This window comes from Neolamprologus multifasciatus, chromosome 5 (assembly GCF_963576455.1).
Source record: "Neolamprologus multifasciatus chromosome 5, fNeoMul1.2, whole genome shotgun sequence".
NCBI classification, from domain to species: Eukaryota; Metazoa; Chordata; class Actinopteri; order Cichliformes; family Cichlidae; genus Neolamprologus; species Neolamprologus multifasciatus.
This window is the reverse complement of record NC_140443.1, coordinates 2292977-2314009: the sequence shown is the minus strand read 5'-3', so window position 1 is coordinate 2314009 and position 21033 is coordinate 2292977. Positions and strand designations below refer to the sequence as shown.

General features: G+C 42.5%; 2 protein-coding genes across 2 annotated transcripts; both read left to right on the top strand.

The window, feature by feature from the left end:
* Nucleotides 1–85: 85 nt before the first annotated feature.
* On the top strand, nt 86–4133 carry LOC146517769 (dynein light chain roadblock-type 1-like). Its single transcript, XM_085160529.1, is given in 6 exon segments — nt 86–89; nt 556–665; nt 668–709; nt 1029–1104; nt 2612–2779; nt 3482–4133. Coding segments are annotated over 6 exon segments (444 nt in total). The 3' UTR covers nt 3526–4133.
* A 1781-nt stretch (nt 4134–5914) lies between these two features.
* On the top strand, nt 5915–14524 carry map1lc3a (microtubule-associated protein 1 light chain 3 alpha). The gene is made up of 4 exons (XM_085160454.1): nt 5915–6080; nt 9018–9073; nt 9901–10007; nt 12982–14524. The coding sequence occupies exons 1-4, from the start codon at nt 6041–6043 to the stop codon at nt 13145–13147; spliced, it is 369 nt and encodes a 122-aa protein (XP_085016580.1). The 5' UTR covers nt 5915–6040; the 3' UTR covers nt 13148–14524.
* Nucleotides 14525–21033: the final 6509 nt, after the last annotated feature.

The window sequence follows — 21033 nt, the reverse complement described above, 5'->3', positions numbered from 1 at the left end:
ATTTATCAAACGTAGTCATCTGCTGTTTAAACTTTACTAAATCTGACGCTCTGAGATTAAATTAATGAAAATAAGTGAGAAAAATATGAGTACAGTACAATTTTATAACCTATGTTTCTCCTCTTTTACCACTGAACTACAGTACGGTAACAATTATTTAATTAATTAGAAATAAATCGGTAACATGTCTCTCACACGGGACATTTCTGCACTGCGAATGCGTTTTAGTTTTGTTAGTTTATTATCACAGTTATTCTGTTGTTTTATTGTATTATGATTTTGAATTAGAGGCTTTATCTTGTCTGTATTTCTTAACCAGAGTCATCAGAACCGCGTGACTTTACGGCTTTATCTAACCTGGGAAACCCCGGTACTTTGAAATCACATGCTATGTTTTTAACCGAAGTGACTAAACAGTGTGATTTTTTATGGTATCGATGCAGACCGTCCCACTTGTTTAATGTTATTTTTATATGACAAAGAAAAACAAGGGCTTAAAATTGGAATTTATCGAGGCGAAATGGAATAAAAGAGCCGGTGAAAAATATAGATGAGAAATCCGACCCTTCGGTTTGGGCAGTAAACGTAGCAGTTGCCCCGGAGGTTCTTCTTCTTCGCTTGCCGTCAACAAAACCGGAGTGCTGCCTGCTAGTTTACAGAGCTTTGAGAGGGTTTTTTGGCACGAATTTCTCCACAAAAAACGAAAATGGTAGGATAAGAGGACAGTTTGACAAGTATCTGGTGAAACTGTTCACATACTTGGCCATCATACTCTAATTTATCAGTTTTACAGTTTTACAATTTAATAAATTGCTAACTGAAGCTAGCTTGCTTTTGCTAGTCGGGCGTTGTCAGTTTAACAGACGACTGCAGCTTTATTTCTAACCGTTTCTCCCTTTGTGTTACCTTTAAACGCGCTCGCTGGGCGATTATTTTAATTCTGTGTTTGTTGCGATGTTAAACGATTTAAATCCGTTTATCAGCTCACATGAAATGACTGATTTCTCACTGTTGTCTCCGTCCCTCAGGCTGAAGTAGAAGAAACTCTGAAGAGGATTCAGGGCCAGAAAGGGGTTCAGGGAATCATCGTCGCCAATTCAGAGGGTGAGACGACAATGATGTCATTTCATCCCCTCTTTTAAAGACCTTTCCGCTCTTTGCGTGTTTCTTATTGTGACTGCCACCGTGTGTTTAGCAACTATACGTCCTCCGGCGTCTGATCCAGAACTCAGGTTTAATAAACCCCGGGTTTGTTAAAACTGAGGCAAACTTTAGGTCTCTAACGGAAAAATAAAACCCAACTTAAATTTATAGTCGGTTACCATGATAACAGACTCTGTGACCCTTCCCTAATCGGTTACCATGGTAACAGACCGTTTGAGCCTGTCCTAACCTGCTCCCTGCACGTGTTATCTCTGGCTCCTCCCCTCCCGTTACACCTGAAACAGCCGACTGACCCTGGATCGATCCAAATATTGATAATATCGATATCAGTGTCAGTATCAGATCGTGATACTTAGTTTCAGAGTGTTTCCTCAGAAAGTAGACATCCCTTTACAAACACCATCCTCCTGCTCCTCCTCTTCCTCCTCCTCTCTGTCTCATTGTGTTTTGTTGTTGTGCCGTCACATGACCTGTTTGTGCTGAGCAAAGGAGCAATCTCACAGCTGTAAGCTAAAACACCACACACTGCCGTGTGTGGGAAGCCGATTCATGATCAGTTTATACAAACCCAAGAAAACAGAAGTGAACAGTGAAAGAAACAAAGTGAGGAGGAGGAAACTCCCTCACAGACCGAGACCCCCAGCAGGGAGACGGAGGCCACTGGCAGAGACCTTTCTGGGACTGATTTTATCACACTGATGAGTAAAAGACTCAATTCAAACATTTAAATAATGTTCTCAGCACCTTGAAACATGGTGCACTGCTCTGCCCTGAATAAACTGCCTTCATATGTTAAAAGCAGCACAACCTAAAGTATGTTGATAATAATATCACAACGTCTGCAGACACTACAGGAATCATCACAGAGTGCAAAATAAACCCGAGAAGCATCCTTAGTGCTGCAGCAGCATTCACTCATCTTCACGAATACTAAAAATAAATCTTCCACATATTGATTATTGTTTCACTACCTGATCAATAACAAGTTAAACAACATTTAGTTCGTAAGGAAACATAATTGTCATTCGTGGAAAACAATCCTTCGAGCTGTGATAATCCCATAAAAACCAGGAATGCTTGTTTCATATATGAACTTTCACATGCACGTTTATCACTCTGTGAATTTATTATTGATGATGATGTTTGTTTTTGTCTGCTGGTTTTTATTCACCCGTTCCTTTAATTTACCACACTTACCTTTTTCTTTGTGCATCAAATTACGAATTTAAATACTTTAGCTGTAACTTGACAGGACAAAATGTTACCGAAGACAAAAGTATTTTCCTTCTTCGTCCTATTTTTAATTAAGTTTTTTTTTTTTTTGAGTAACTGAGATCTATTTTACTGTCACGCTTCAGTTTCAGCAGCAGAGAACCAGTAAAATAAGGTGTGACGTGGTTACTGGGTCCACGTGTGAATGTCCATCTCATAAATGTTTTCCCTTCAGGAATCCCCATCAAGTCGACTCTGGACAACTCGAGCACGGTGCAGTACGCCGGGCTGATCCACCAGCTGGTGATGAAGGCCAGGAGCACCATCCGAGACATCGACCCCCAGAACGACCTCACCTTCATGCGCGTGCGCTCCAAGAAGAACGAGATCATGATCGCTCCAGGTGAGAGCATCTGCTGCTAAATGAATTCACCAAAAATGAAACGCTGTTATTCCAGTTAACCTGACTTATAAATGCTTCAAACACGCTCCCATTAGCTGAGCTGAAGCCCAGCAGACAGCCACCGTCTACCTGTCTGTCAGAGAGGCCACAGCCCTCATTTTGAGTCTTACTGGTGTCCAAATGGAAGTGTTAGAAGAAAAATTCAGCCCCCGTTCAGCTGTTATAATCCACAGTTATCCATAGAAGTGGTTTTCGTATCGGGATGACTCAATGCTGGAGCCTCTGGTGGACGTGAGCTGCAGTTTGTGGCTCTTCAGTGTCGGTTTCATCTTTCATCCCTGCAGTCGCTGCTTTTGGGAAACAAGTTTCCTCCTCTGGGGGAAAGTCGGGCATTCAAATGATGCCTTTTATCTGTTTACATAACTTTCCATAAGAATTGTGTTTTGCCACCTGCCATGTGAACCAGAAATGAGAAGTTTAGAAAAAAATCCTGCCCAAGTCCAGAGAGGTCGGCATCTGGCAGTGAAGATTATTTTACAGCTGCAGCAGCAGTTTAGTAAAACCTGAGATCAGCTGTTTTTATTAAAACTCTACATTTTAAAGTATTAAAATGCCCATTCTTCAGATTATTTCCTGGATATGAACATTTAAGATGCTTTTGTTCCTGAAGTCGTTTAATTTTTTTTGCCTTTTTCTTAACAGATAAAGACTTTTTCCTCATCGTCATCCAGAATCCATCAGATTGAAGATGAAGGAGCTGACGTCTGGCTGTTCGCTCTCTTTGTCACTCTCATTTAAACGGCCCATTTTCTTTCTTTTTTTTCATTAAATAAAAATTTGTGTTCAGCAGAAGCTTTTTCATGGGAAGTAAGGTTGTAAGGTCAGGATGTGAAGGTGGAGACGTGTGATCCCGAGGACGGTCAGTCGGCCTGCAGGAGGATTTTTGGGTTGTGGTTTTTTTCCATGTTTTAGCATTCCAGCTCCTCGGTTTGTGTGTGTGTGTTTATGAGTGTGTGCGCGCGCACGCGTCTCGTGTCACCGTTTATTTCATGTGTAGCAAGCAGCCAGACGTGCACGCCAGTACACGAGTAACCAGTGAAGTCGCAGACATGACTGGAGCAGAGCACGCTGGTCTGCAGGTCCAGTATTCGAGGCAGAACGAAGGACGTGCTTTGTTTTATTTAGCTCACCTTAAAGGAAAACTGCAGATTGTTATTTATTGTTTTGATGGTTAAAAATGTTAAGGAGCAGTATTTCACCTGTGAGCAGAGAGCGACACTACAAACACGTCTCTGCTCTCGCGTCAAGTTTCTGTTCATTTGTAACAATTAAGAAATACAACAATTGAAAACTGTTCAGTGTCTTTGTCTCATTACGGTTTCTTTTTTTTCTTGTTCAATAAGAGACTCGTGCATCTATCATCAGCTAAGAGTGCTTCATTTAAGTGTTTTGGTAAAACGGAGGAAGCAGATAAGACTACTTGAAATATCATCCAGTTGCTTGGTTACACATTCAGGAGACAAAAAGAGGTCGACGTGTCACCTCGAGGAAAAACATCCAAAAACAACCCAGCAGAAAAGCAGCAGCTGAATGATGCTTGGTGTTAGGGTTACAGCGTAGGAGGGACACTCATTTTGAATCATTATTGAAAATAACAGGACGAGTGCATGTGTAGAGTCAGCAGTTACATCTGGTTTTAAAATGCTTTGATGTGCCTCAAATGTTAAAAGTCTGCTGCTGTAGTTCTGCCAAAGATTTGATTTCAGGACTGAGGCCGTGTTTCAGTCTTCATGTCTGACAGATCACTGCAGAGAAGAACTGCAGAGTCAGCTGGTGGGTTTCAGCTGATGCGTTTGCTAAAAGCAATCATTTTCACATTTCACGGTCCTTTTTTTTGTGCATCGCTTTAAAATCATCTTCAGCTGCAAGATTCGTTTCTTACACACTGCTTTGTACACAGTTCAAAGTAAAATATATGCGTCTAAAATATAATATAAAGTCAAAAGCAACATAATAAAAATATTTTGACTTCAACCATGACCTCAGTTCCAGAGAATCTGGGAAACTATAAAATACAATGATTTGCAGATCTAATAAACCCATTTTTCTGTACAATAGAAGATAGAAACATGTCATATGGTTTAATTGAAAAAAAAAAATGTTCTGAGCCTTGTTCCTTACACAAAATGATTTCTCCAGATTCTCAGAATCTTTCAGTGATATCATGTATTCTAGATGAGGAGATATTCAGTGTTTTCAAATGTTACATCAGGAGCAACATTCTGAAAATGTTCCACATTTTTATGATGCAGTTTCTGTTGCAGGTAAACCTCTGCCTCCCTAAATGCTGTTTTTATACCCAAACATATTACTGATCTATTGCCAGTGACTCACACACATGCTAAATGTTCCTCCAGCTGTTTTTAGTACCGCTCACTTTTCCAGCCTTTCATTGCTCATCTCCCATGGGCAAATAAAGTATAAGTTTATGAGATCTGCAAATGATTGCATTTTTTATTTCAAATTTACCTTTTATTCAATTTTATTTTATTGTTTAATTGGGGTTTTGCATTCTAACTTTTAAAACTTTAGTAAAGTACTCGGGTTACGTTCCACTACAGCACATATCTCGTTAATTCTCTTTATAAACAGTCATCAAAGGCACAAAGTATAAACAAAGTAAAAAACATCCAAAAATAACAGCGAATGAACACAAAATAGTCATAATCACAACGAGATGAAGATCATCATAGATGGAGAATAATCGATAAAATCAACACAGCTGATGAAAAGTATATGAAAATGTCTATGAACACAAACAAAACCATCAGAGATCACTGAGACACCCCATCCCCCCACCTCATCAAACCTAGGAACGCCCCTGCTGAAGCAAAACACCGCCTGACATTACAGCTGATTCACGAACCTTTCATCATTTCCTCTCAGTACAAAATGAAAACACTTCTGTGTCGCGTTAAACTCCAAACCACCGTGTGAATCACGGGCTGGTTTGTATAACTAGTTAAACTTTGAACTTCTGTTAACGTGAATGCAAAGCTGCTCTCTGGGTTCAGGGATCGATGCACGGCCCCTTTAAATGCAGCGGGTGACGTCAGAGGCTCGGTTTACTGTCTTTGTTTGTCCGGAGCTGTTTTGGCTTCAGACGAACCAGAGACTCGAACCGAAGAGACGGACCTGCGCTGTTGGCTGTAACTACTGCGTTATTCATTTGTGTACAACTGTTTAATAACCGGGACCGAGATGCCGTCCGACAGACCCTTCAAACAAAGGAGGACATTTGGTAAGAAAGCCCCGGGGAAGGTGTTATTTAGCTGGCTTAAGTGCCTGCAAACAGCCGTTGAGCTGCTAGCCCGTTAGCCGCCTAGCTCAGCTCTTTGTATTTAAAGTGCAGTGGAAGGGTGTCGGTGCTGTGTTACTGTAGCTGCTACAAGTGTCCGGGAGCTGGGGTGGGTAGGCTAACAGAGTATTTCTTTAGTCGCGAATCAAAGGTGAAAATCCCGTTTTTACTGTGTGAGGCAGCAGCCTCCGGGCCGAGAGGTGTTAAAGGGCCATCTGGGTCACCGTCCGGCTAGCTCGCAGCCAGCTAGGCCTCCGTTTACACGGCCGGATCACCTCACTGGTCTGTGTTTGCTGAAAGGAAAAACAACATGTGCTGACACATTATCCCAATGCACGTGTTCAGCGATTTATGTTGAAATATGAGGTCGAGAGACAGCCCCCCAGAGCCGGGCAGGGAGGAGCCCGGAGTCGGGCTCGTTGCATAATCTTTCCATTTACAGAGAAGCAGAGATGCAAGAAACGCTGCATTCACCGCCTTCTGCTCTGTGCTTATAACCTGCTTTCAGCCGCTCTCCTAGACCTGTGCTGCTGTTTGTTTAGCAGCTGTTTGAATTGTGTCACACTGACACACATTACAGAAGTGTTACACAACAGGGGACATGTTTACCACACTTGGAGTTACTGTAATACGCTTTCCAGTTCACTTCTGTTCATATAGCACCAGTTCATGTTAGGTAAACACCCCCAGAACCCCAACAATCAGATGATCTCCTGTGAACTGCACATGGCGACAGTGGGGAGAATGAACACCCATTTAATGGGAAGATACCATTCTCAGGGAGAAGCAGCAATCTGCCTCCACCTTTGAAGGAAGGCAAAGCAAACCTCAAAACAAAGCAAACCTCAACAAGCCTCAGTCTGTTTATTGCAGCAGATACAATAATGTTTTCAAAAAAGTCACTCAGCAAATATTTAAACGCTTCATTAAAGAGTCGCTCTCAGACGACTAAGATTTCAGTGTAAACATTACTGAAGACGGGCGTCGCGACTGCAGCATCATAAATCCTGTTATGAAGCCCTGAGCTGAGCGTTTGCCCCGTCGCCATCTTGTTTGGATTGAGCCTATCAACAGGAAAGAGTTTACTGAGGTCACAGCAAGGGAGCAGGCCGTTTTCCCATGAACCTCTGCAAATCTGTGACCAGATGAGTCGCCCTCTGCTAGTCATCAAAAAAAAGGATGTATCATTATTTCAGCATCCTCTTCCTGAAATTTGATGGTAGAAGAAGATGTGATTAATAAAGACGTCAGCCTTGGTTGTATTCAGTTGCCGACACGGAAAGCTGGAAGCACAACGGCTGAGTAATTATTCCTGTTGTGCCGCTGCCTGGGGTGCATGGTAGTTGGTGCATTGTAATGCAAATTCTCTGTGGACGAGTCTTCACGATCACAAAAAATCAACCATCGCCGTCTGATACCAAAATTTCTTTCACTTGTGTCCTCGTGGACGTGAAAAGTATAGTCAAGGCTGATCGTTCGGGGTCACCTGATCCAGCCCTAACTTCATAAAACTTATCAGAAAGGAAAACGTGAAGCCTGATCTTAGAGGTGTGACTCTCCAGGAGCCCAGTGAGGACGAATATTTACATTCAAACTAAAGACGGGTGATCTTGCAGAACCTGGAGCAGGACTTAGCTGGCTTCCAATAAACACCTCCACACTGAAACAAAGGAGCCATTCACACTCAGCTGCTGCTGCTCTGAGCCACCTGAGCTTTGAACCCAGCCGGTATTTGAAAAAGGAAAAGCAGTTTTTCTGAAATAGGCCAGTAGGAAGTTCAGAGAAGGCAGCATGCTGTAAAATTAGATAGTGAGGCAGTAAAAAAAGAAAAAAACATTGCAAAGCTTGAAATGGGCACTGCAAGGAAAGCCTGTGGGCATTAAAGGAGACGTTTAACATAATAATATGAGAGATGCAAACGCCAGAGCTCTGCCTCGAAAATAAAAAAGACTTAGTGTGGAAGAAGAGGGAAAAATACACTGATGCTAATTAACCACGTTGTTAAACAGATCCTCTCTGACTACACCTAGTTTACTCTCATGTCATTTCTTTCATCACTTTTAAGAAGCTTTAAGGAGTTTTTACCTGAAAACCGACTAAAATGATCTTTCAGTAGCTGGTTCGTTGTCTCCAACTTGACTGTGTTGTTCACTGACTAATTGTTGCAGCTGTGTGGGGGAATGGCTCTCTGCACTGCACTAAACAGCTCTGTGATCTCTGAATGCATTCACACATCACACTAGAAATGAAACGTTACAATATGGCGAGGAAGCAGGAGGTTAGAGTACACAACAGGGATGCAGCGAGGACACAAACTTGTAGCCTTGTAGAGCTGCGGTTCCATTTTTCCCTCATGTGGAACGCAAAATTTGTCACTTCTTGTGGATTTTCTGACAAAACACAAACTCAGTCTCCATCTGGAGAGGAGAGAACTTTAAATAATATCCAGTGTTTTCCACAAAGTCACAGTCTATTAGATAATAAATGAATCCGTGCTTATGTGTGCAGTGCATTCATAAAAGCTCACACTGAGCCAGGAAAATCCTGGAGCACAACAGAGCAGTAACCAGCTGCCCCGCTGATGAACTCACCATCACGGCCACAGTGTCCTTGCTGAGCTCAGCGCGGCGGCACATGAAGCAGGTTCTGGTTAAACTGACCCTACAGAGGTGACAGATGGCTGCCATCACCAGCTGGTAGAGCTGGAGTCTGTCTGATTACAGGACTCGAGGCAACGCCCACACGTCCAGCCTCGCTGTAGGGAAGCAGACATGAAGTCAGAGTTAGCTGGTTGTCATTGGCTGGACTTTCAAAATAAGAGCGAGGATGGAAAGAAATTAACTTTCTGTTTTTGTGACCATTTGTGTCTTTTCTCCACAGCTGACCGGTGCAAAGAGGTCCAGCAGATCCGCGAGCAGCACCCCAACAAGATCCCCGTAAGCTGCTTCACACTGAATCACACCACACTTCACTGAGCTTTGTTAGTGGGAATAAAGATGATTCCACTGGGATGAACCGGAGGTTACCAGAGTGCAGGAAGCAGAGGGTGGAGTGTCTGAAAGCAGCGAAACAAACCAGTCTCCAGTTCAGAGCGATCGATGTGATGCTTCGGTCCACAGTTGACCTTGTACTAAAAATGTCTTCCAGTCAGAGATTATATATAAAGATTTAGATCATATTTCCCAGAACAGGTTTTAATCTGAAATCAAGTTTTGTTAATTTTGTATTTGAGCTTAAATTTTAGATGTGACTTTAAATAATTACCTCAAAGTCTTACAGCTCACAGACTCCCAGAAAATCAAGTTTCAACCACAGACTGTACATAAAAGATGGACATGATTAACGTCATGTGACCTGTTGTTGAGTCCTATTTCTGAAACTTCAAAGCATAGTGTTTCTATCTTTACTGTCTGCAAGCAAAGTGCAACTGTTGTTTACAAAATGAACTTTCTGTTTTCTTTAGACAGACTTGAGGCTAGCAAGCGCGACAAACAGGGGAGTCGCCCTCTGCTGGCCATTAGAAAGAACATGTTAAAATGTCCGACATGCTTAGACTAGAAGAAGTCTGAGGTTCAGTTCAAATACGGTCATGTGTAGTTTTAAAAAACATGGCAGCAGCTAAAATGCTAAAATCAAGCCTACAGAGCAGAACTTAAACCAATCAGAGACTTCATGGTGGCTGTGTGCATCTTTTGTATACAGTCTATGTTTGTAGGGCAGGTTTTGTCTTACTGACACTCGTCTGTGTGTTTTGTGCCTGCAGGTGATCATTGAACGGTATAAGGGAGAGAAACAGTTACCCGTTTTGGACAAGACCAAGTTCCTGGTACCGGACCACGTCAACATGAGCGAGCTGGTCAAAATCATCAGGTAAGCAGAGCTGCACCAGCATCAGCACTGCAGGTTATTAGCTGTGTGTGTGCAGCTGTCAGTGAGCGTGCATCGTAGTTGTTTAAAATACATTTACTGCAGTTTCAGGTCAGTGGATCTGGCACAGTTCAGTTTGCCTGATGAGGAGAGGCTCATTCTGTTCACAGAATAATGGGCCAATAAATTAAATCTTTTACAGTCCAGCAGTAAAGACATATAATAAACCATAATATATCTGTGGTTTGTGAGGCCACTGGTAATAATTATCATCCAAATGCTGAGGAGGCAGAAATAAGATGGTATTTTTTTCTTTTTAATGCGAATCAACCATAAGAGTTAATTAGCTGTAGGTCCGTCGTGCATCAGTGGATTTACAGATGGTCAGCGTGCTGGAGTTTGTACAAGATGAAAGTGTTGGCCTCTAAAGTGAAGGCTGAGGGTGGAAAATGAAAGAGGAGGAAGGTGAAAAATGATAATGCAGAAGTGTTCCTCGATTCAACGTCCTCAGTGTTTAGAAAAAGCTCCGTCAGAGTTTCTGTAATGAAGCAGGGATCAGTTAACAGCGCTCAGCAATCAAGGGTGCAGTGTGCAGGATCTCACCCTGGAGCCACAGCTGGGCTTAGCCTAAAGAAGGCTTGGTGCACCCCACCACCCAAGGGGGGCGCTGTAGGGGTTTGGTGCAGCAGGGAGGTCCTCGACGATCTCCTCTGAGGCTCTGCTCAGGAAACAACGGCTCTTTATTTCACTGTAATGTTGTGCTGCCCGAAGCCACGCAGATGACGACAGGTCCAACACAGGAACAGCATATAGCCTGTTAATTTTCAAAATAAGAGTCTGCAGCCTAAAAGCTCTGCTGGTGAAACACTTCCTGTGTGATGTGAAGCTGTGCGAAGGACCGAGCGGAACAAAGTGAGAAGTGTCAGATGGGTTCATCAAAGAGCCAGAAGCCACAGATAAGAGATAACAGCTGATTACCTGCAGCTCAGACGTGTGAAGCTGCTCCTGATGCAGACTCAGTATGTGCAGGTTAGGCTGTTCGTTTGATTCAAGAGTCTTGGAAATGATAACCAGCAAGTTTGAGTAATAATTCACTAACTGGAGACTTTTATGGACAAAATAAATCTTAAAAATAATCAGCGGATGAATCGATGGTGAAAGTGATCTGTGGTTCGTCCTTTCAGCCTTCGGTGAATCGGCTGCTGCTTGTTGATTAAAAGCTCTAAACGAACATAAAAGGATATTAAAATCAATACGCAGAGAGACGAGCGGCCGGTGTGAGACCTTTAGAAAGATGCGCTCGCTCATCCTGGACCTTCTCAGGACTCACGTGGTCGACTTCTCAATCGATTCTAAGTGATTTTAGGCGCTCTTTATTTTGAGCGGATGGGAGAGGAAGGCGGGGATTAAAGTGCGCGCTTTATGCCCGGCGGCTGTGGTCGGGTCATTCAGAGGCAAGAATGTACACCTTTTATACGGCGGTGCCTCGTACATCATGTCAGGAACCCAAACTATGAACACAACCTGCTGCTGATCAGGTGGTGTGCTCAGCATCAGTTACCATGGTGATTTAGCCAGGTGAAAGGAGAGCCGCTTTCATGAAACAGAAATCTCTGACCTCAGCACCGCTCACCGAGCCATTAACCCTTTAAAGCCGGTCAGAGCAGCACGCTCCGTTTTGCGTAACTATTTTTAAACCCCGGTAGCTCTGCAACCACGTGAGCTAGCGCAATAATTGTTTTTGCATATGAAACCGGAAGAGTTGTACTTACATCTTATGCCATCAGCTTGTCCTCGGTCACAGTTTCCTTCCACATATAGTTTTGCAAAAACTGCATAAAAAGCACTTGCAGCAACAAAAACATAATATTTCAGAAACACGCTTTGCCGATCCGATCAGCTGTTTGTAACACTTCCTACATTGGATTAGACGTCAGCGCGAACTATCGCATGTCCGCCATGACCTGCCCGAAACCGGAAGTGACGTCATTTTTGCGGAAATGTAGTGTTTTTTACCATATAGCCTCATGAGCCTATACTGGTGTTTTTAAAAGTTATGTTTGACTTTATGACTTTCTGTGTGGTTTCTGGGATGCTTAGGACTCATATTGCACTGCTGGAAATAGTTTATTTTGATGCATATGCTGCTTTTTTGCAAATTTGCATTATAATATTTATTTTCGTTTTTCCTGCAGTGTATAAAAATTGGTGTATTTTAAAAATAAAACTATGAAGACACTCAAAATAAATTTCCTGTGGTGGGAAACTATTTTGTGCAACTTTTTTGTATTTACAGTTTTGAGGGATAAGCCTCTTAAATTTCTCTAACTAGAAATATATGTTAAAAAAACAAAAACGATTTTCAATTTTTTTGTAGTTTATTGCACTTTTTTGCAATTGATGTAATTACTATGCACTTAATGCAGACATATTATTAAAATCTAGGCTGTAATGGTTGTATTGATGTATAGCAACTTGAAATGCTCCCAAAAATGGCTCCACAGCATGTAAACATATAATATAAGCTCTGGCGGCCTTGGTTCTATGGTAGGTCTTAAAGGGTTAACCGCGCTCCGTAGTACGACCCTCTGAACCCTCAGTCTCTATGAAACAGCAGCAGGAGGAGGCACAGCTGGAAAAAACAGTTAAGTGTTGGAAAACCCACAGAGATCATTTCATCTCCCAGTTTCACTTCTATTCCTGCTGCAGAGGTGAAGCCACACCCACTGGTTACACCTCTGTGACCCACTGCAGGGCTGAAGGATATGTCAGTTGCAGCTTATCTCCAGCTTGACCTTAAAAAGTGAAGTGATGGGTGGATAAACGCTCATAATTCAGCCTTGAAAAGTTGCGCTGACTGTTGACGTTTCCTGTCAGTGACCTGCCCTGATTCGTCGGTCGTACCTCTGTCATAACAAACTGAGTGTTGGCGATCCTGTAGCAGCAGCACCATAATCCTCCCTCCTCCCTCCTCCAGGCGCCGACTGCAGCTGAACCCCACGCAGGCCTTCTTCCTGCTGGTCAACCAGCACAGCATGGTGTCGGTGTCTACGTCCATCTGTGAGATCTACGAGCAGGAGAGAGACGAGGACGGCTTCCTCTACATGGTCTACGCCTCGCAGGAGACCTTCGGCCGCTGCTAGGGAGGGAGAGCGGGGACGTCCTTGGGTGCTGTGAGAGAAGAAAGGGCGGACGACCAGAAACTCCGCCTCCAGCAGCGCCTTTTCTCCCCCACCCCCTTCTCTTTCTCTCTGTCGTAGTCGAGCACCTTCTTCACTTTGGTCAGTCAGTAGCTCCGAAACCCAGAGAATATCCTGTGTCTCCTTCAAAAAAAAATCAGATCGGATTTTCCTCCCTTCTTCTGTTGGCCCCCCACAGGCTGTTCTCTTATTTTGAAAGGGTGACACAAACCGACTAGTGATAATGACGTTTTTAAACGATGTCTCGATGACGCGCGATTGATTAACCGATCGGTTTTTCCTCCGTTACGCTACACACGTATCAAACTTGAAACCAGGCAGGCGGAGGTCAGGGTGTAGCCTGAAGGAGTCAAAGCTGATCAGCGCATCAGCTGATGTGTAAGCCAGAAGATTAGTCTGAGAAATTTCATTTTTTCCTTTTTAAACTCATTTTGAATTGTTTTTTTGTTGTTGTTTGAAACGTAGTTTAGTTTGTGTTTGTAGCTCCGAGTTTGTTTCCTGTCAGCCGAAGCTCAGCGCGCCGCCGCTGGCCAACCGTCGGCTGACAATCGAGCTCAAAATTACTGTGATCCTCATCGAGCTGTTAGCATTCACAGTAATTTTCCATGTGCAATATTTCTCCTGACACTAACGCTGAAAAACGCTCGCCGTTCATATCGCCTGTCTTCATTCACGACCCCGTAAGCACAACGGCGCGAGGTCCCGAAGACACTCAGAGTAGGGTGTGTTTGACGGGAGGGACGACATGGCGGGAGGCTGTTATGCTTTTATTTTGACACGCTGCGGCGGCGCCTCCTCCCTGTAAGAACACCACGGTAGCATTCACATAATAAATGTATTTAATGTAGGATCTGAATGAGCTTCTTTTGCACATCGATTAATACAAATATATAAAAAAAGACTTGGTGTAGGTTTTTTAGTAATTGCTGTATAACAACTTCTCTTTTTGTATCTGCTCCTCGTTTCCGTCTTTAACAGGAATTCACTGACAAAAAAAGTTCTGCACTACAAACCTGCATGTTTTACTTTCCTTTTTTTATAAATGTTTGTTGATTTTAAGCTCTGGATGTGATTGTATTGTTTCAATTTAGTCCTTTTTGATGTCTCCCAAACCAAAAACTGAAAGTGAAAATATGTTTGAAACTGAAAAAAAAAAAGACCCGTGTTCGTTTAAAGGATCGTATAATCGAGCTGTATTACAGAGTGTGTGTTTCTTTAGGCTTTCTGACGTTGTCACTGTACTGAGGGTGTACATAGATGCGTTGCTACAACCTAATTCAAATTATTTGCCAATAAATAAATAAAAAGTTGCCTTTAAAATGATGACTCAGCTTTTTTCTGCTTTGTTGTGTGAAGTCACTTTCAGAGGTCTGACTGCGACGGTGTTCAGAGGCAAGACTATAGAAACTGTTTTTGGACACCAAACTGTAGCAATAAATGATGAGACGACCCTCCTTCAAAGGTTTTTGCGATAGTTGTGCATCAGTTTCTCAGGTGGGAGAACTCGCCTGCAGGTCCTGGGTTGCCTCCATCGTACTGAGATCCAGCGACTGTGAAGTGTCGACTCGGCTGCGTGCTTTGGATCAGCGTAGGGCTGCTCAATTAATCGAATTTTAATCACGATTACGATCTGGACTTTCAACGATCATTAAAAATGACTGAGCCGATTATTAGCCCCTCCCTCGTGCTTTACTCTCGCGCTGCTCCGTGCAGCAAATCGAGCGCACCTCTCTGCATTTTTTATTTGTAGGCCTTAAAAGCCGATACTGGTGTTTTTACAAGTCATGTTTTGACTTTTCTGAATAGTTTCTGGGATAGTTAGAACTCGAATTGCACTGCTGGAAATAGTTTATTTTGATGCTGTTTTCTTTGCAAATTTGCATCATAGGATTCTTTTTTTGTTTTTCCTGCAGTATATAAAAATTGCTGTATCTCCAAAATAAAACTATGAAGACACTCAAAATAAATTTCCTGTGGTGGGAAACTATTTTTTGCAACTTTTTTGTATTTAAAGTTTTGAGGGATAAGCCTCTTAAATTTCTCCAAGTAGAAATATATGTAAAAAAACAAAAATTTTCAATTTTTTTTGTAGTTTATTGCACTTTTTTGCAATTAATGTGGTTACTATGCACTTAATGCAGACATATTATTAAAATATGGGCTATAACAGTTGTATTGATGTATAGCAACTTGAAATGCTCCCACAAATGGCTCCACAGCATGTAAAAAAATAATATAAGCTCTGGCGGACTTGGTTCTATGGTAGGTCTTAAAGGGTTAAACAAATATCGTCAAATAATCGAGATCTCAATTTCAGTGAAAATAATCGTGATGATCATTTTTGCCATAATCAAGCAGCCCTAGATCAGTGTCATCGCTACGTGCAGCTTTCAGGCTGAGTGTTGCGGCTCGTCCAGCAGCGGTGTCTGATAACATGCTGCACCTCCCTGCTTTGTTCCAGCCTGCGCTGACTCATCTCATTTTGTACGGTTTGACCCTAAAGTTCAGTTCTGGTCTCGTCACTTTGGTGCAGAAGTTTGGAGGCTCGTCTTGTGCGGGTGTTGAAACCATCTCGCTGCTTTCGTGCTGCGAAGTCTGTGTTTCACCTGAAGTAGCCAGAGAGGTTTTCTTTGCTTTCTGGCAGAAACATCAGTACTCTGACTGTGTTTACTCTGACTCTGGTTTGGTATCAGCAGGACTACTCATCCTCCACTCCTTCGTCAGACACTGAACTCTACTTTTTACATCCTTTGTCTGATTTTTACAGTTCACTTCATCTCGTGAAGCTCTGTTCTTGTCTCCTGGCTCAGCAGCCACTGACTATTTACACAGAAGCACCATTTATAATTAAACCTGTCACAGCTGTGGAAAGTTACCCTTAATAGTCAAGTAATCCTGACACGTCTGACTCCCAAACATCCTCAAGAAAACATTTTAAGCTCCTCAACACCTGTTTCCACCTGCTTTGACTTAATTGTTGGACTATTCCAGAGTCGGGGGACAACAGCAGAGCGACCCTGTGGTATATAATGGAGCTGATGCACCAAACTGAGGCTTTAAAAACACATATTGTCTATTTTACAGACAGTCAAAGCAGCTGAGCTCAGACAGGAGAGATGTGCTGTCTTTGCTTTGTACCAGATTTCTAAAAGTCAAAGAAAAGTCCACAAAAGTATACCAGGGGTTATTTGTGACAGAAGGAGAGGAACAAGAGTGAAAGGAAGGCTTAGAAGATGGTGGTGAGACCTGCTGTGATGGTTTGGAGAGGGTGGAGCTGTTCAGAGGAGGTTCATGGATGTAGTGAAGGAGGACATGCAGAGGGTCAGTGCGATGGATGAGCTGAGACAGGAGGAGGTGGAGGCAGATGAGTGGCTGTGGTGCCCTCCTCGCTTCAGAGCCTCCTTTAAAGCGATGTTTACATCTAGAGCAGGGCGATATGACCAAAAATATTTATCACGATATATATTTAAAAATTTGCGATAATGATATAACTGACGATATAATTGACACGAGACAAAATACTTTACAACTCCACAACTTTATTAGTGCAAAAAACCCATCAATGTATTTTCACTTAAACAAGCAGCTGTTTATCTGCATTAAAGTTATATAAAAATTAACAGTGCAAATGCAAATTCCTCGCTGACAGTTTAACCAAAAGGCATTTCCAGTGGAAACTGGCCGACATATCCTCAGCATAACCATGTATAACATCCACAAAACTTAAAAAGAGGTTAAACACACACAATACGGTAATATTATGTTGAAGCACAGTACGTATCACTCCGCGAGGCTCCGCCTACGATAGCCGTAATGCTCCGACAATCCATCAAGCGGTGCGGCTTCGTAGCTTAGCAAAGTCGTACTGAAACATTTGACAGATTTTCGAGCGCCGTGAACATAAAATCGTTTCGAGGTCAGTAAACACAACCAGAGTTCATACATAAGGCACACGGGATTATAAGGGGCTCTGTCGACTTTCAGAAAAATCAAAGGATTGATTTTAAGTGCGCCGTATTTTCCAAACAACACGGTAATAACGACGGCCCGCTAGCATAGATTTTGTTGTGGGTCATTTTGACCCGTACTGTGTAAATCCACTCAAGCAATAGCACCTTTATTTCCCATCAGATAAACATGTAGAACACAGACATACAACAGTTAGACTTTCCATAACTATTTTAGGAACAATTTGGTTTTTCGTTCTTACAAACACGTCTTTTGAACTTGCTCAACGTTCTCAGTTTTTCAATGCTCAACATTTTTGTCCACATGATGGACAGAATGTAACTGTGTGCTTTCTGCAGATGTACTTCTTGCATTTCTCACAAAATGTGCTTGTTTTAAAACAGGAATCTTCCTAACTTAGATTTAAAACAAAAGATTTCTACGTCTCCTCCAGACTCAAAAACAGATGACAAACCAATCGACACACCTGAGTCACAGACTTTCTTAAATCCACTCACTCTCACTGGCTGTTTATCACTAATCACTGTGTAACTGCTGTGAATTCATAGTAACTGCCATCTCCTTACAAATGTTCATTAGATTAACCACACTTATACTGTATATAACAACCAACTCTAAAATGTTTGTTCGCAGAGAAAAGACACAGACACTAACGACATGTGATGTCACAACACTAGTGAAATATTAGTGTCATTTCATTCATTTCAAAGGTTTATTTGCATGACGCACAAACAGAGACAACTGAAAGGTACAAATGTGTTGTGCATGAAACGAATTCAAACGTGCTGCAGATGTGTGTCACAGGTTGATCTGGCTGTAGGCTGTGGCACTTGGCCAGAGGTGGCGCTGGTTGACTCGACTCCATGTTAGTGCACAAAGTAAACTGCTCGCTGTAGTTGTGAAGCAAAAACACTGAAACCGGAGAAATAAAACGTGCGAGGGGAACGATAACGACGACAAGAGTCTCCCGATCGTTTACTCTTGCTGTCCTGTGAACAACATCGGCGTGGTGTTAATTGTTTGCTGTTTTCGCGATCGCGTCGCGCATGAGGATATCACCAGGTACACTCGCCACATTTTTAAACATTTTGTTGTTCAACAGCATCAAGACTAGAGATGGCACGATACCACTTTTTTGTGTCCCATACCGATATCATAAATTTGGATATCTGCCGATACCGATATGAATCCGATATAGTGTTTTTTAATCAATAAAACTGTTTTTTTAATATCTTGCTGCTTTTTGTATAAGTTCATACTCAAGTTAAAAAACAACAACAACACTAAAGCTATTCTGTTATACCTGTATGTAAAAAAAACACACTGCACCCAAAATATTTCATAGATCAGCAACACTGATCAATCTAATAAAGTTAAACCTACCCCATCCTCCGTATTCTGGTATTTTAAAGAGTACTTAGCAGAAATATTAAGCAACCTAACTAACAGGGTTGCAAACCACCCTCCACCTCATGATGCTTAATCAATGTAATCAAATTTAATTTGATGCAGGGTGAAAAAAATTCACAGAAATAAATTATTTTTCAAGAATAATTAAATAGATTCAACATCTCAAAGGAAAAAGTACTACAGCTTACTAGGGTATATTAGACTTAACAGTTACTATATACAGTAATGGACTTCTATACATTTTACATCAGATTAAAACTTTGGGTGTAAGATTCAGATAATTATTTATTAAAAGCTCGACATTTTAATTGAGAATAAGAAAGAAAAGTATGTCTTTGTGCCCCCTTTTCCCTGTTCATGCCCTATCGGCCCCCCTGGCTAAACTTTGCTAGATCCGCCCCTGCACAGTTACGTCAGCTGTAGAAAAAGATCCTGGTGTAGAAATAATATTAAATAAATTCTAACAACAGCTGATCAAGCTTAAACGTGCTGCTGTTGTTCAGCCGCTGGTTTCCTCTTTCTGGTGCAAAGTGAGACAAAAACAAAGAAGAGAGACGATCAGCTGATCATTGATCAGTTTATGATTGAAGCAGCAACAGGAGAGAGAGAGAGAGAGGCAGTCGCTCCTTATATCGGTTGTTAAGCTTAACGTGGGAATGCTTTACAAACATTCAGAGATGAACTTACACACTTGCTTTACTTTTCTCTGAGATAACCTCCTCGGAGATAAAATGTTTGCTAGCAGGCTACAAATACACACAGCCGCTCTATCACGTGACCACACTGCTCCGACGTGCTACGGTTATGAGCCGAGTTACGCCGTGTCGCAAGTTTTGTGAGGTGCTTTTTTGATATTTAATGGATCGGATTACATTTTTTATTTCTCTCCGATATCCGATCCAGTAATTTACGTCAGTATCGGACAGATACCGATACGTAATATCAGATCGGTCCATCTCTAATCAAGACTGACGGAGTGTGTTCGAGATAACCTCACAAGTGTCACAGGTGACACATTTGGCGTGTTTTTACTGATTTGTCGGTAGCAGCTCCTGAAACGCAAGACTGCCGCACATCTGTTCGACCAACGCCAGTTGATCTAAACGCCAGTTGATCTGGAACACCGGTCATAACTTCTTACCTGAAGTTCAGTTCACCGCCTCGGGTCTCTGCTCCTCCTGCCTTTCCATCATCCACCTGCTGACCTCCACCACTTGCTAATGTTACTGAATCTGTGGAAGCTCCCCAATAGCCAGCACCAAACAACTGAGTTATTTTTACACATCTCCCAGCATCTGCACAATCCACCACCTTTCAGTGTTTATACCGTTACGGAAAAAAAACCCATCAGCCCATAAAAACAAAAAATCACCATCGGGCATACCGGATGCCCAGCCCAGCTATGCCCAGCCCTGTTTACATCTTCCATCTACACAGCTGTGATGTCATGGTGCTCATTAGGACCACTTATGTTTGACTTCAGAGCAGCTTCGGTGAAACATCGTCAGATGAACTTCAGGAAACCTGACACCTTTAGGAGTGATGCAACAGAATCGTCTGAAACAGTTTGTTTGGCTGAAAAAGTGTTTGTAACATTCATCCTCTCACAGATGAGCAGCAGGTAAAAACCTCATGAAACTGCACAACAACTCATCTCTAAATAACAGCAAACTACTGATAATGATAATAAACTTGTAAAGATGTCACCATTAAGCCTGCGGGGGGGGGGGGGGGGGGGGGGGGGGGGGGGCTCTGTGCAGGGAAGTTCCCACCCGAGTCAGGATTTGGCCTCATACTGTGAACATTCCCAGAGGCTCAAAAAAGCTGGAAAAACTAACCTGTCTGCACTTTGAGGTCCTCCCACTCACAGTTTTCATATTATAAAGGGAACGCTGTCTTCATTAGACGTGCTGTAAGAGCTACAAAGGGTCACCACAGCAGGGGGCTCCACGTTTGATGCAGCAGATCTTTACACCAGATGCTCCTCCTGGGATTGAATCAGGTGAATGTGTAAACCTCTATCATAGAACAATGAGCTGCTCTGAGGGTTCAGGATGGACGGTCTGCTGCTGCAGGTGTAAACACCTCAGCTCAGAATTCACCGAAACTCCTGAAAACTTTAGAGAAGGAAAGAAATCTGCAAACACTGTTGAGGAACCTTTGTGTGCTGTAGTGAGTCCAAGTATTAAAAAAACAAGCAATCGTTGTGCAGGAATAAAATCTCGCCCTCATTTCCTGTTAGACAATTTTGTCCAAACTGAGGGTGGAGTCCCTCCTGAGGGTCACCGGATTCATTTTAGAGGGAAAAGCTTCGACTTCTAAAACAATCTTCACTTCGGTGCACTCCAGGAGCTGCACGTCATCTCCGGCTTCCTACAAACCTCTTATGGAGGCTGTGAGGTGAATCCTGACTGTGAGTTTTTGAAAGGAGAAACAGAAAAAGCAGCAAA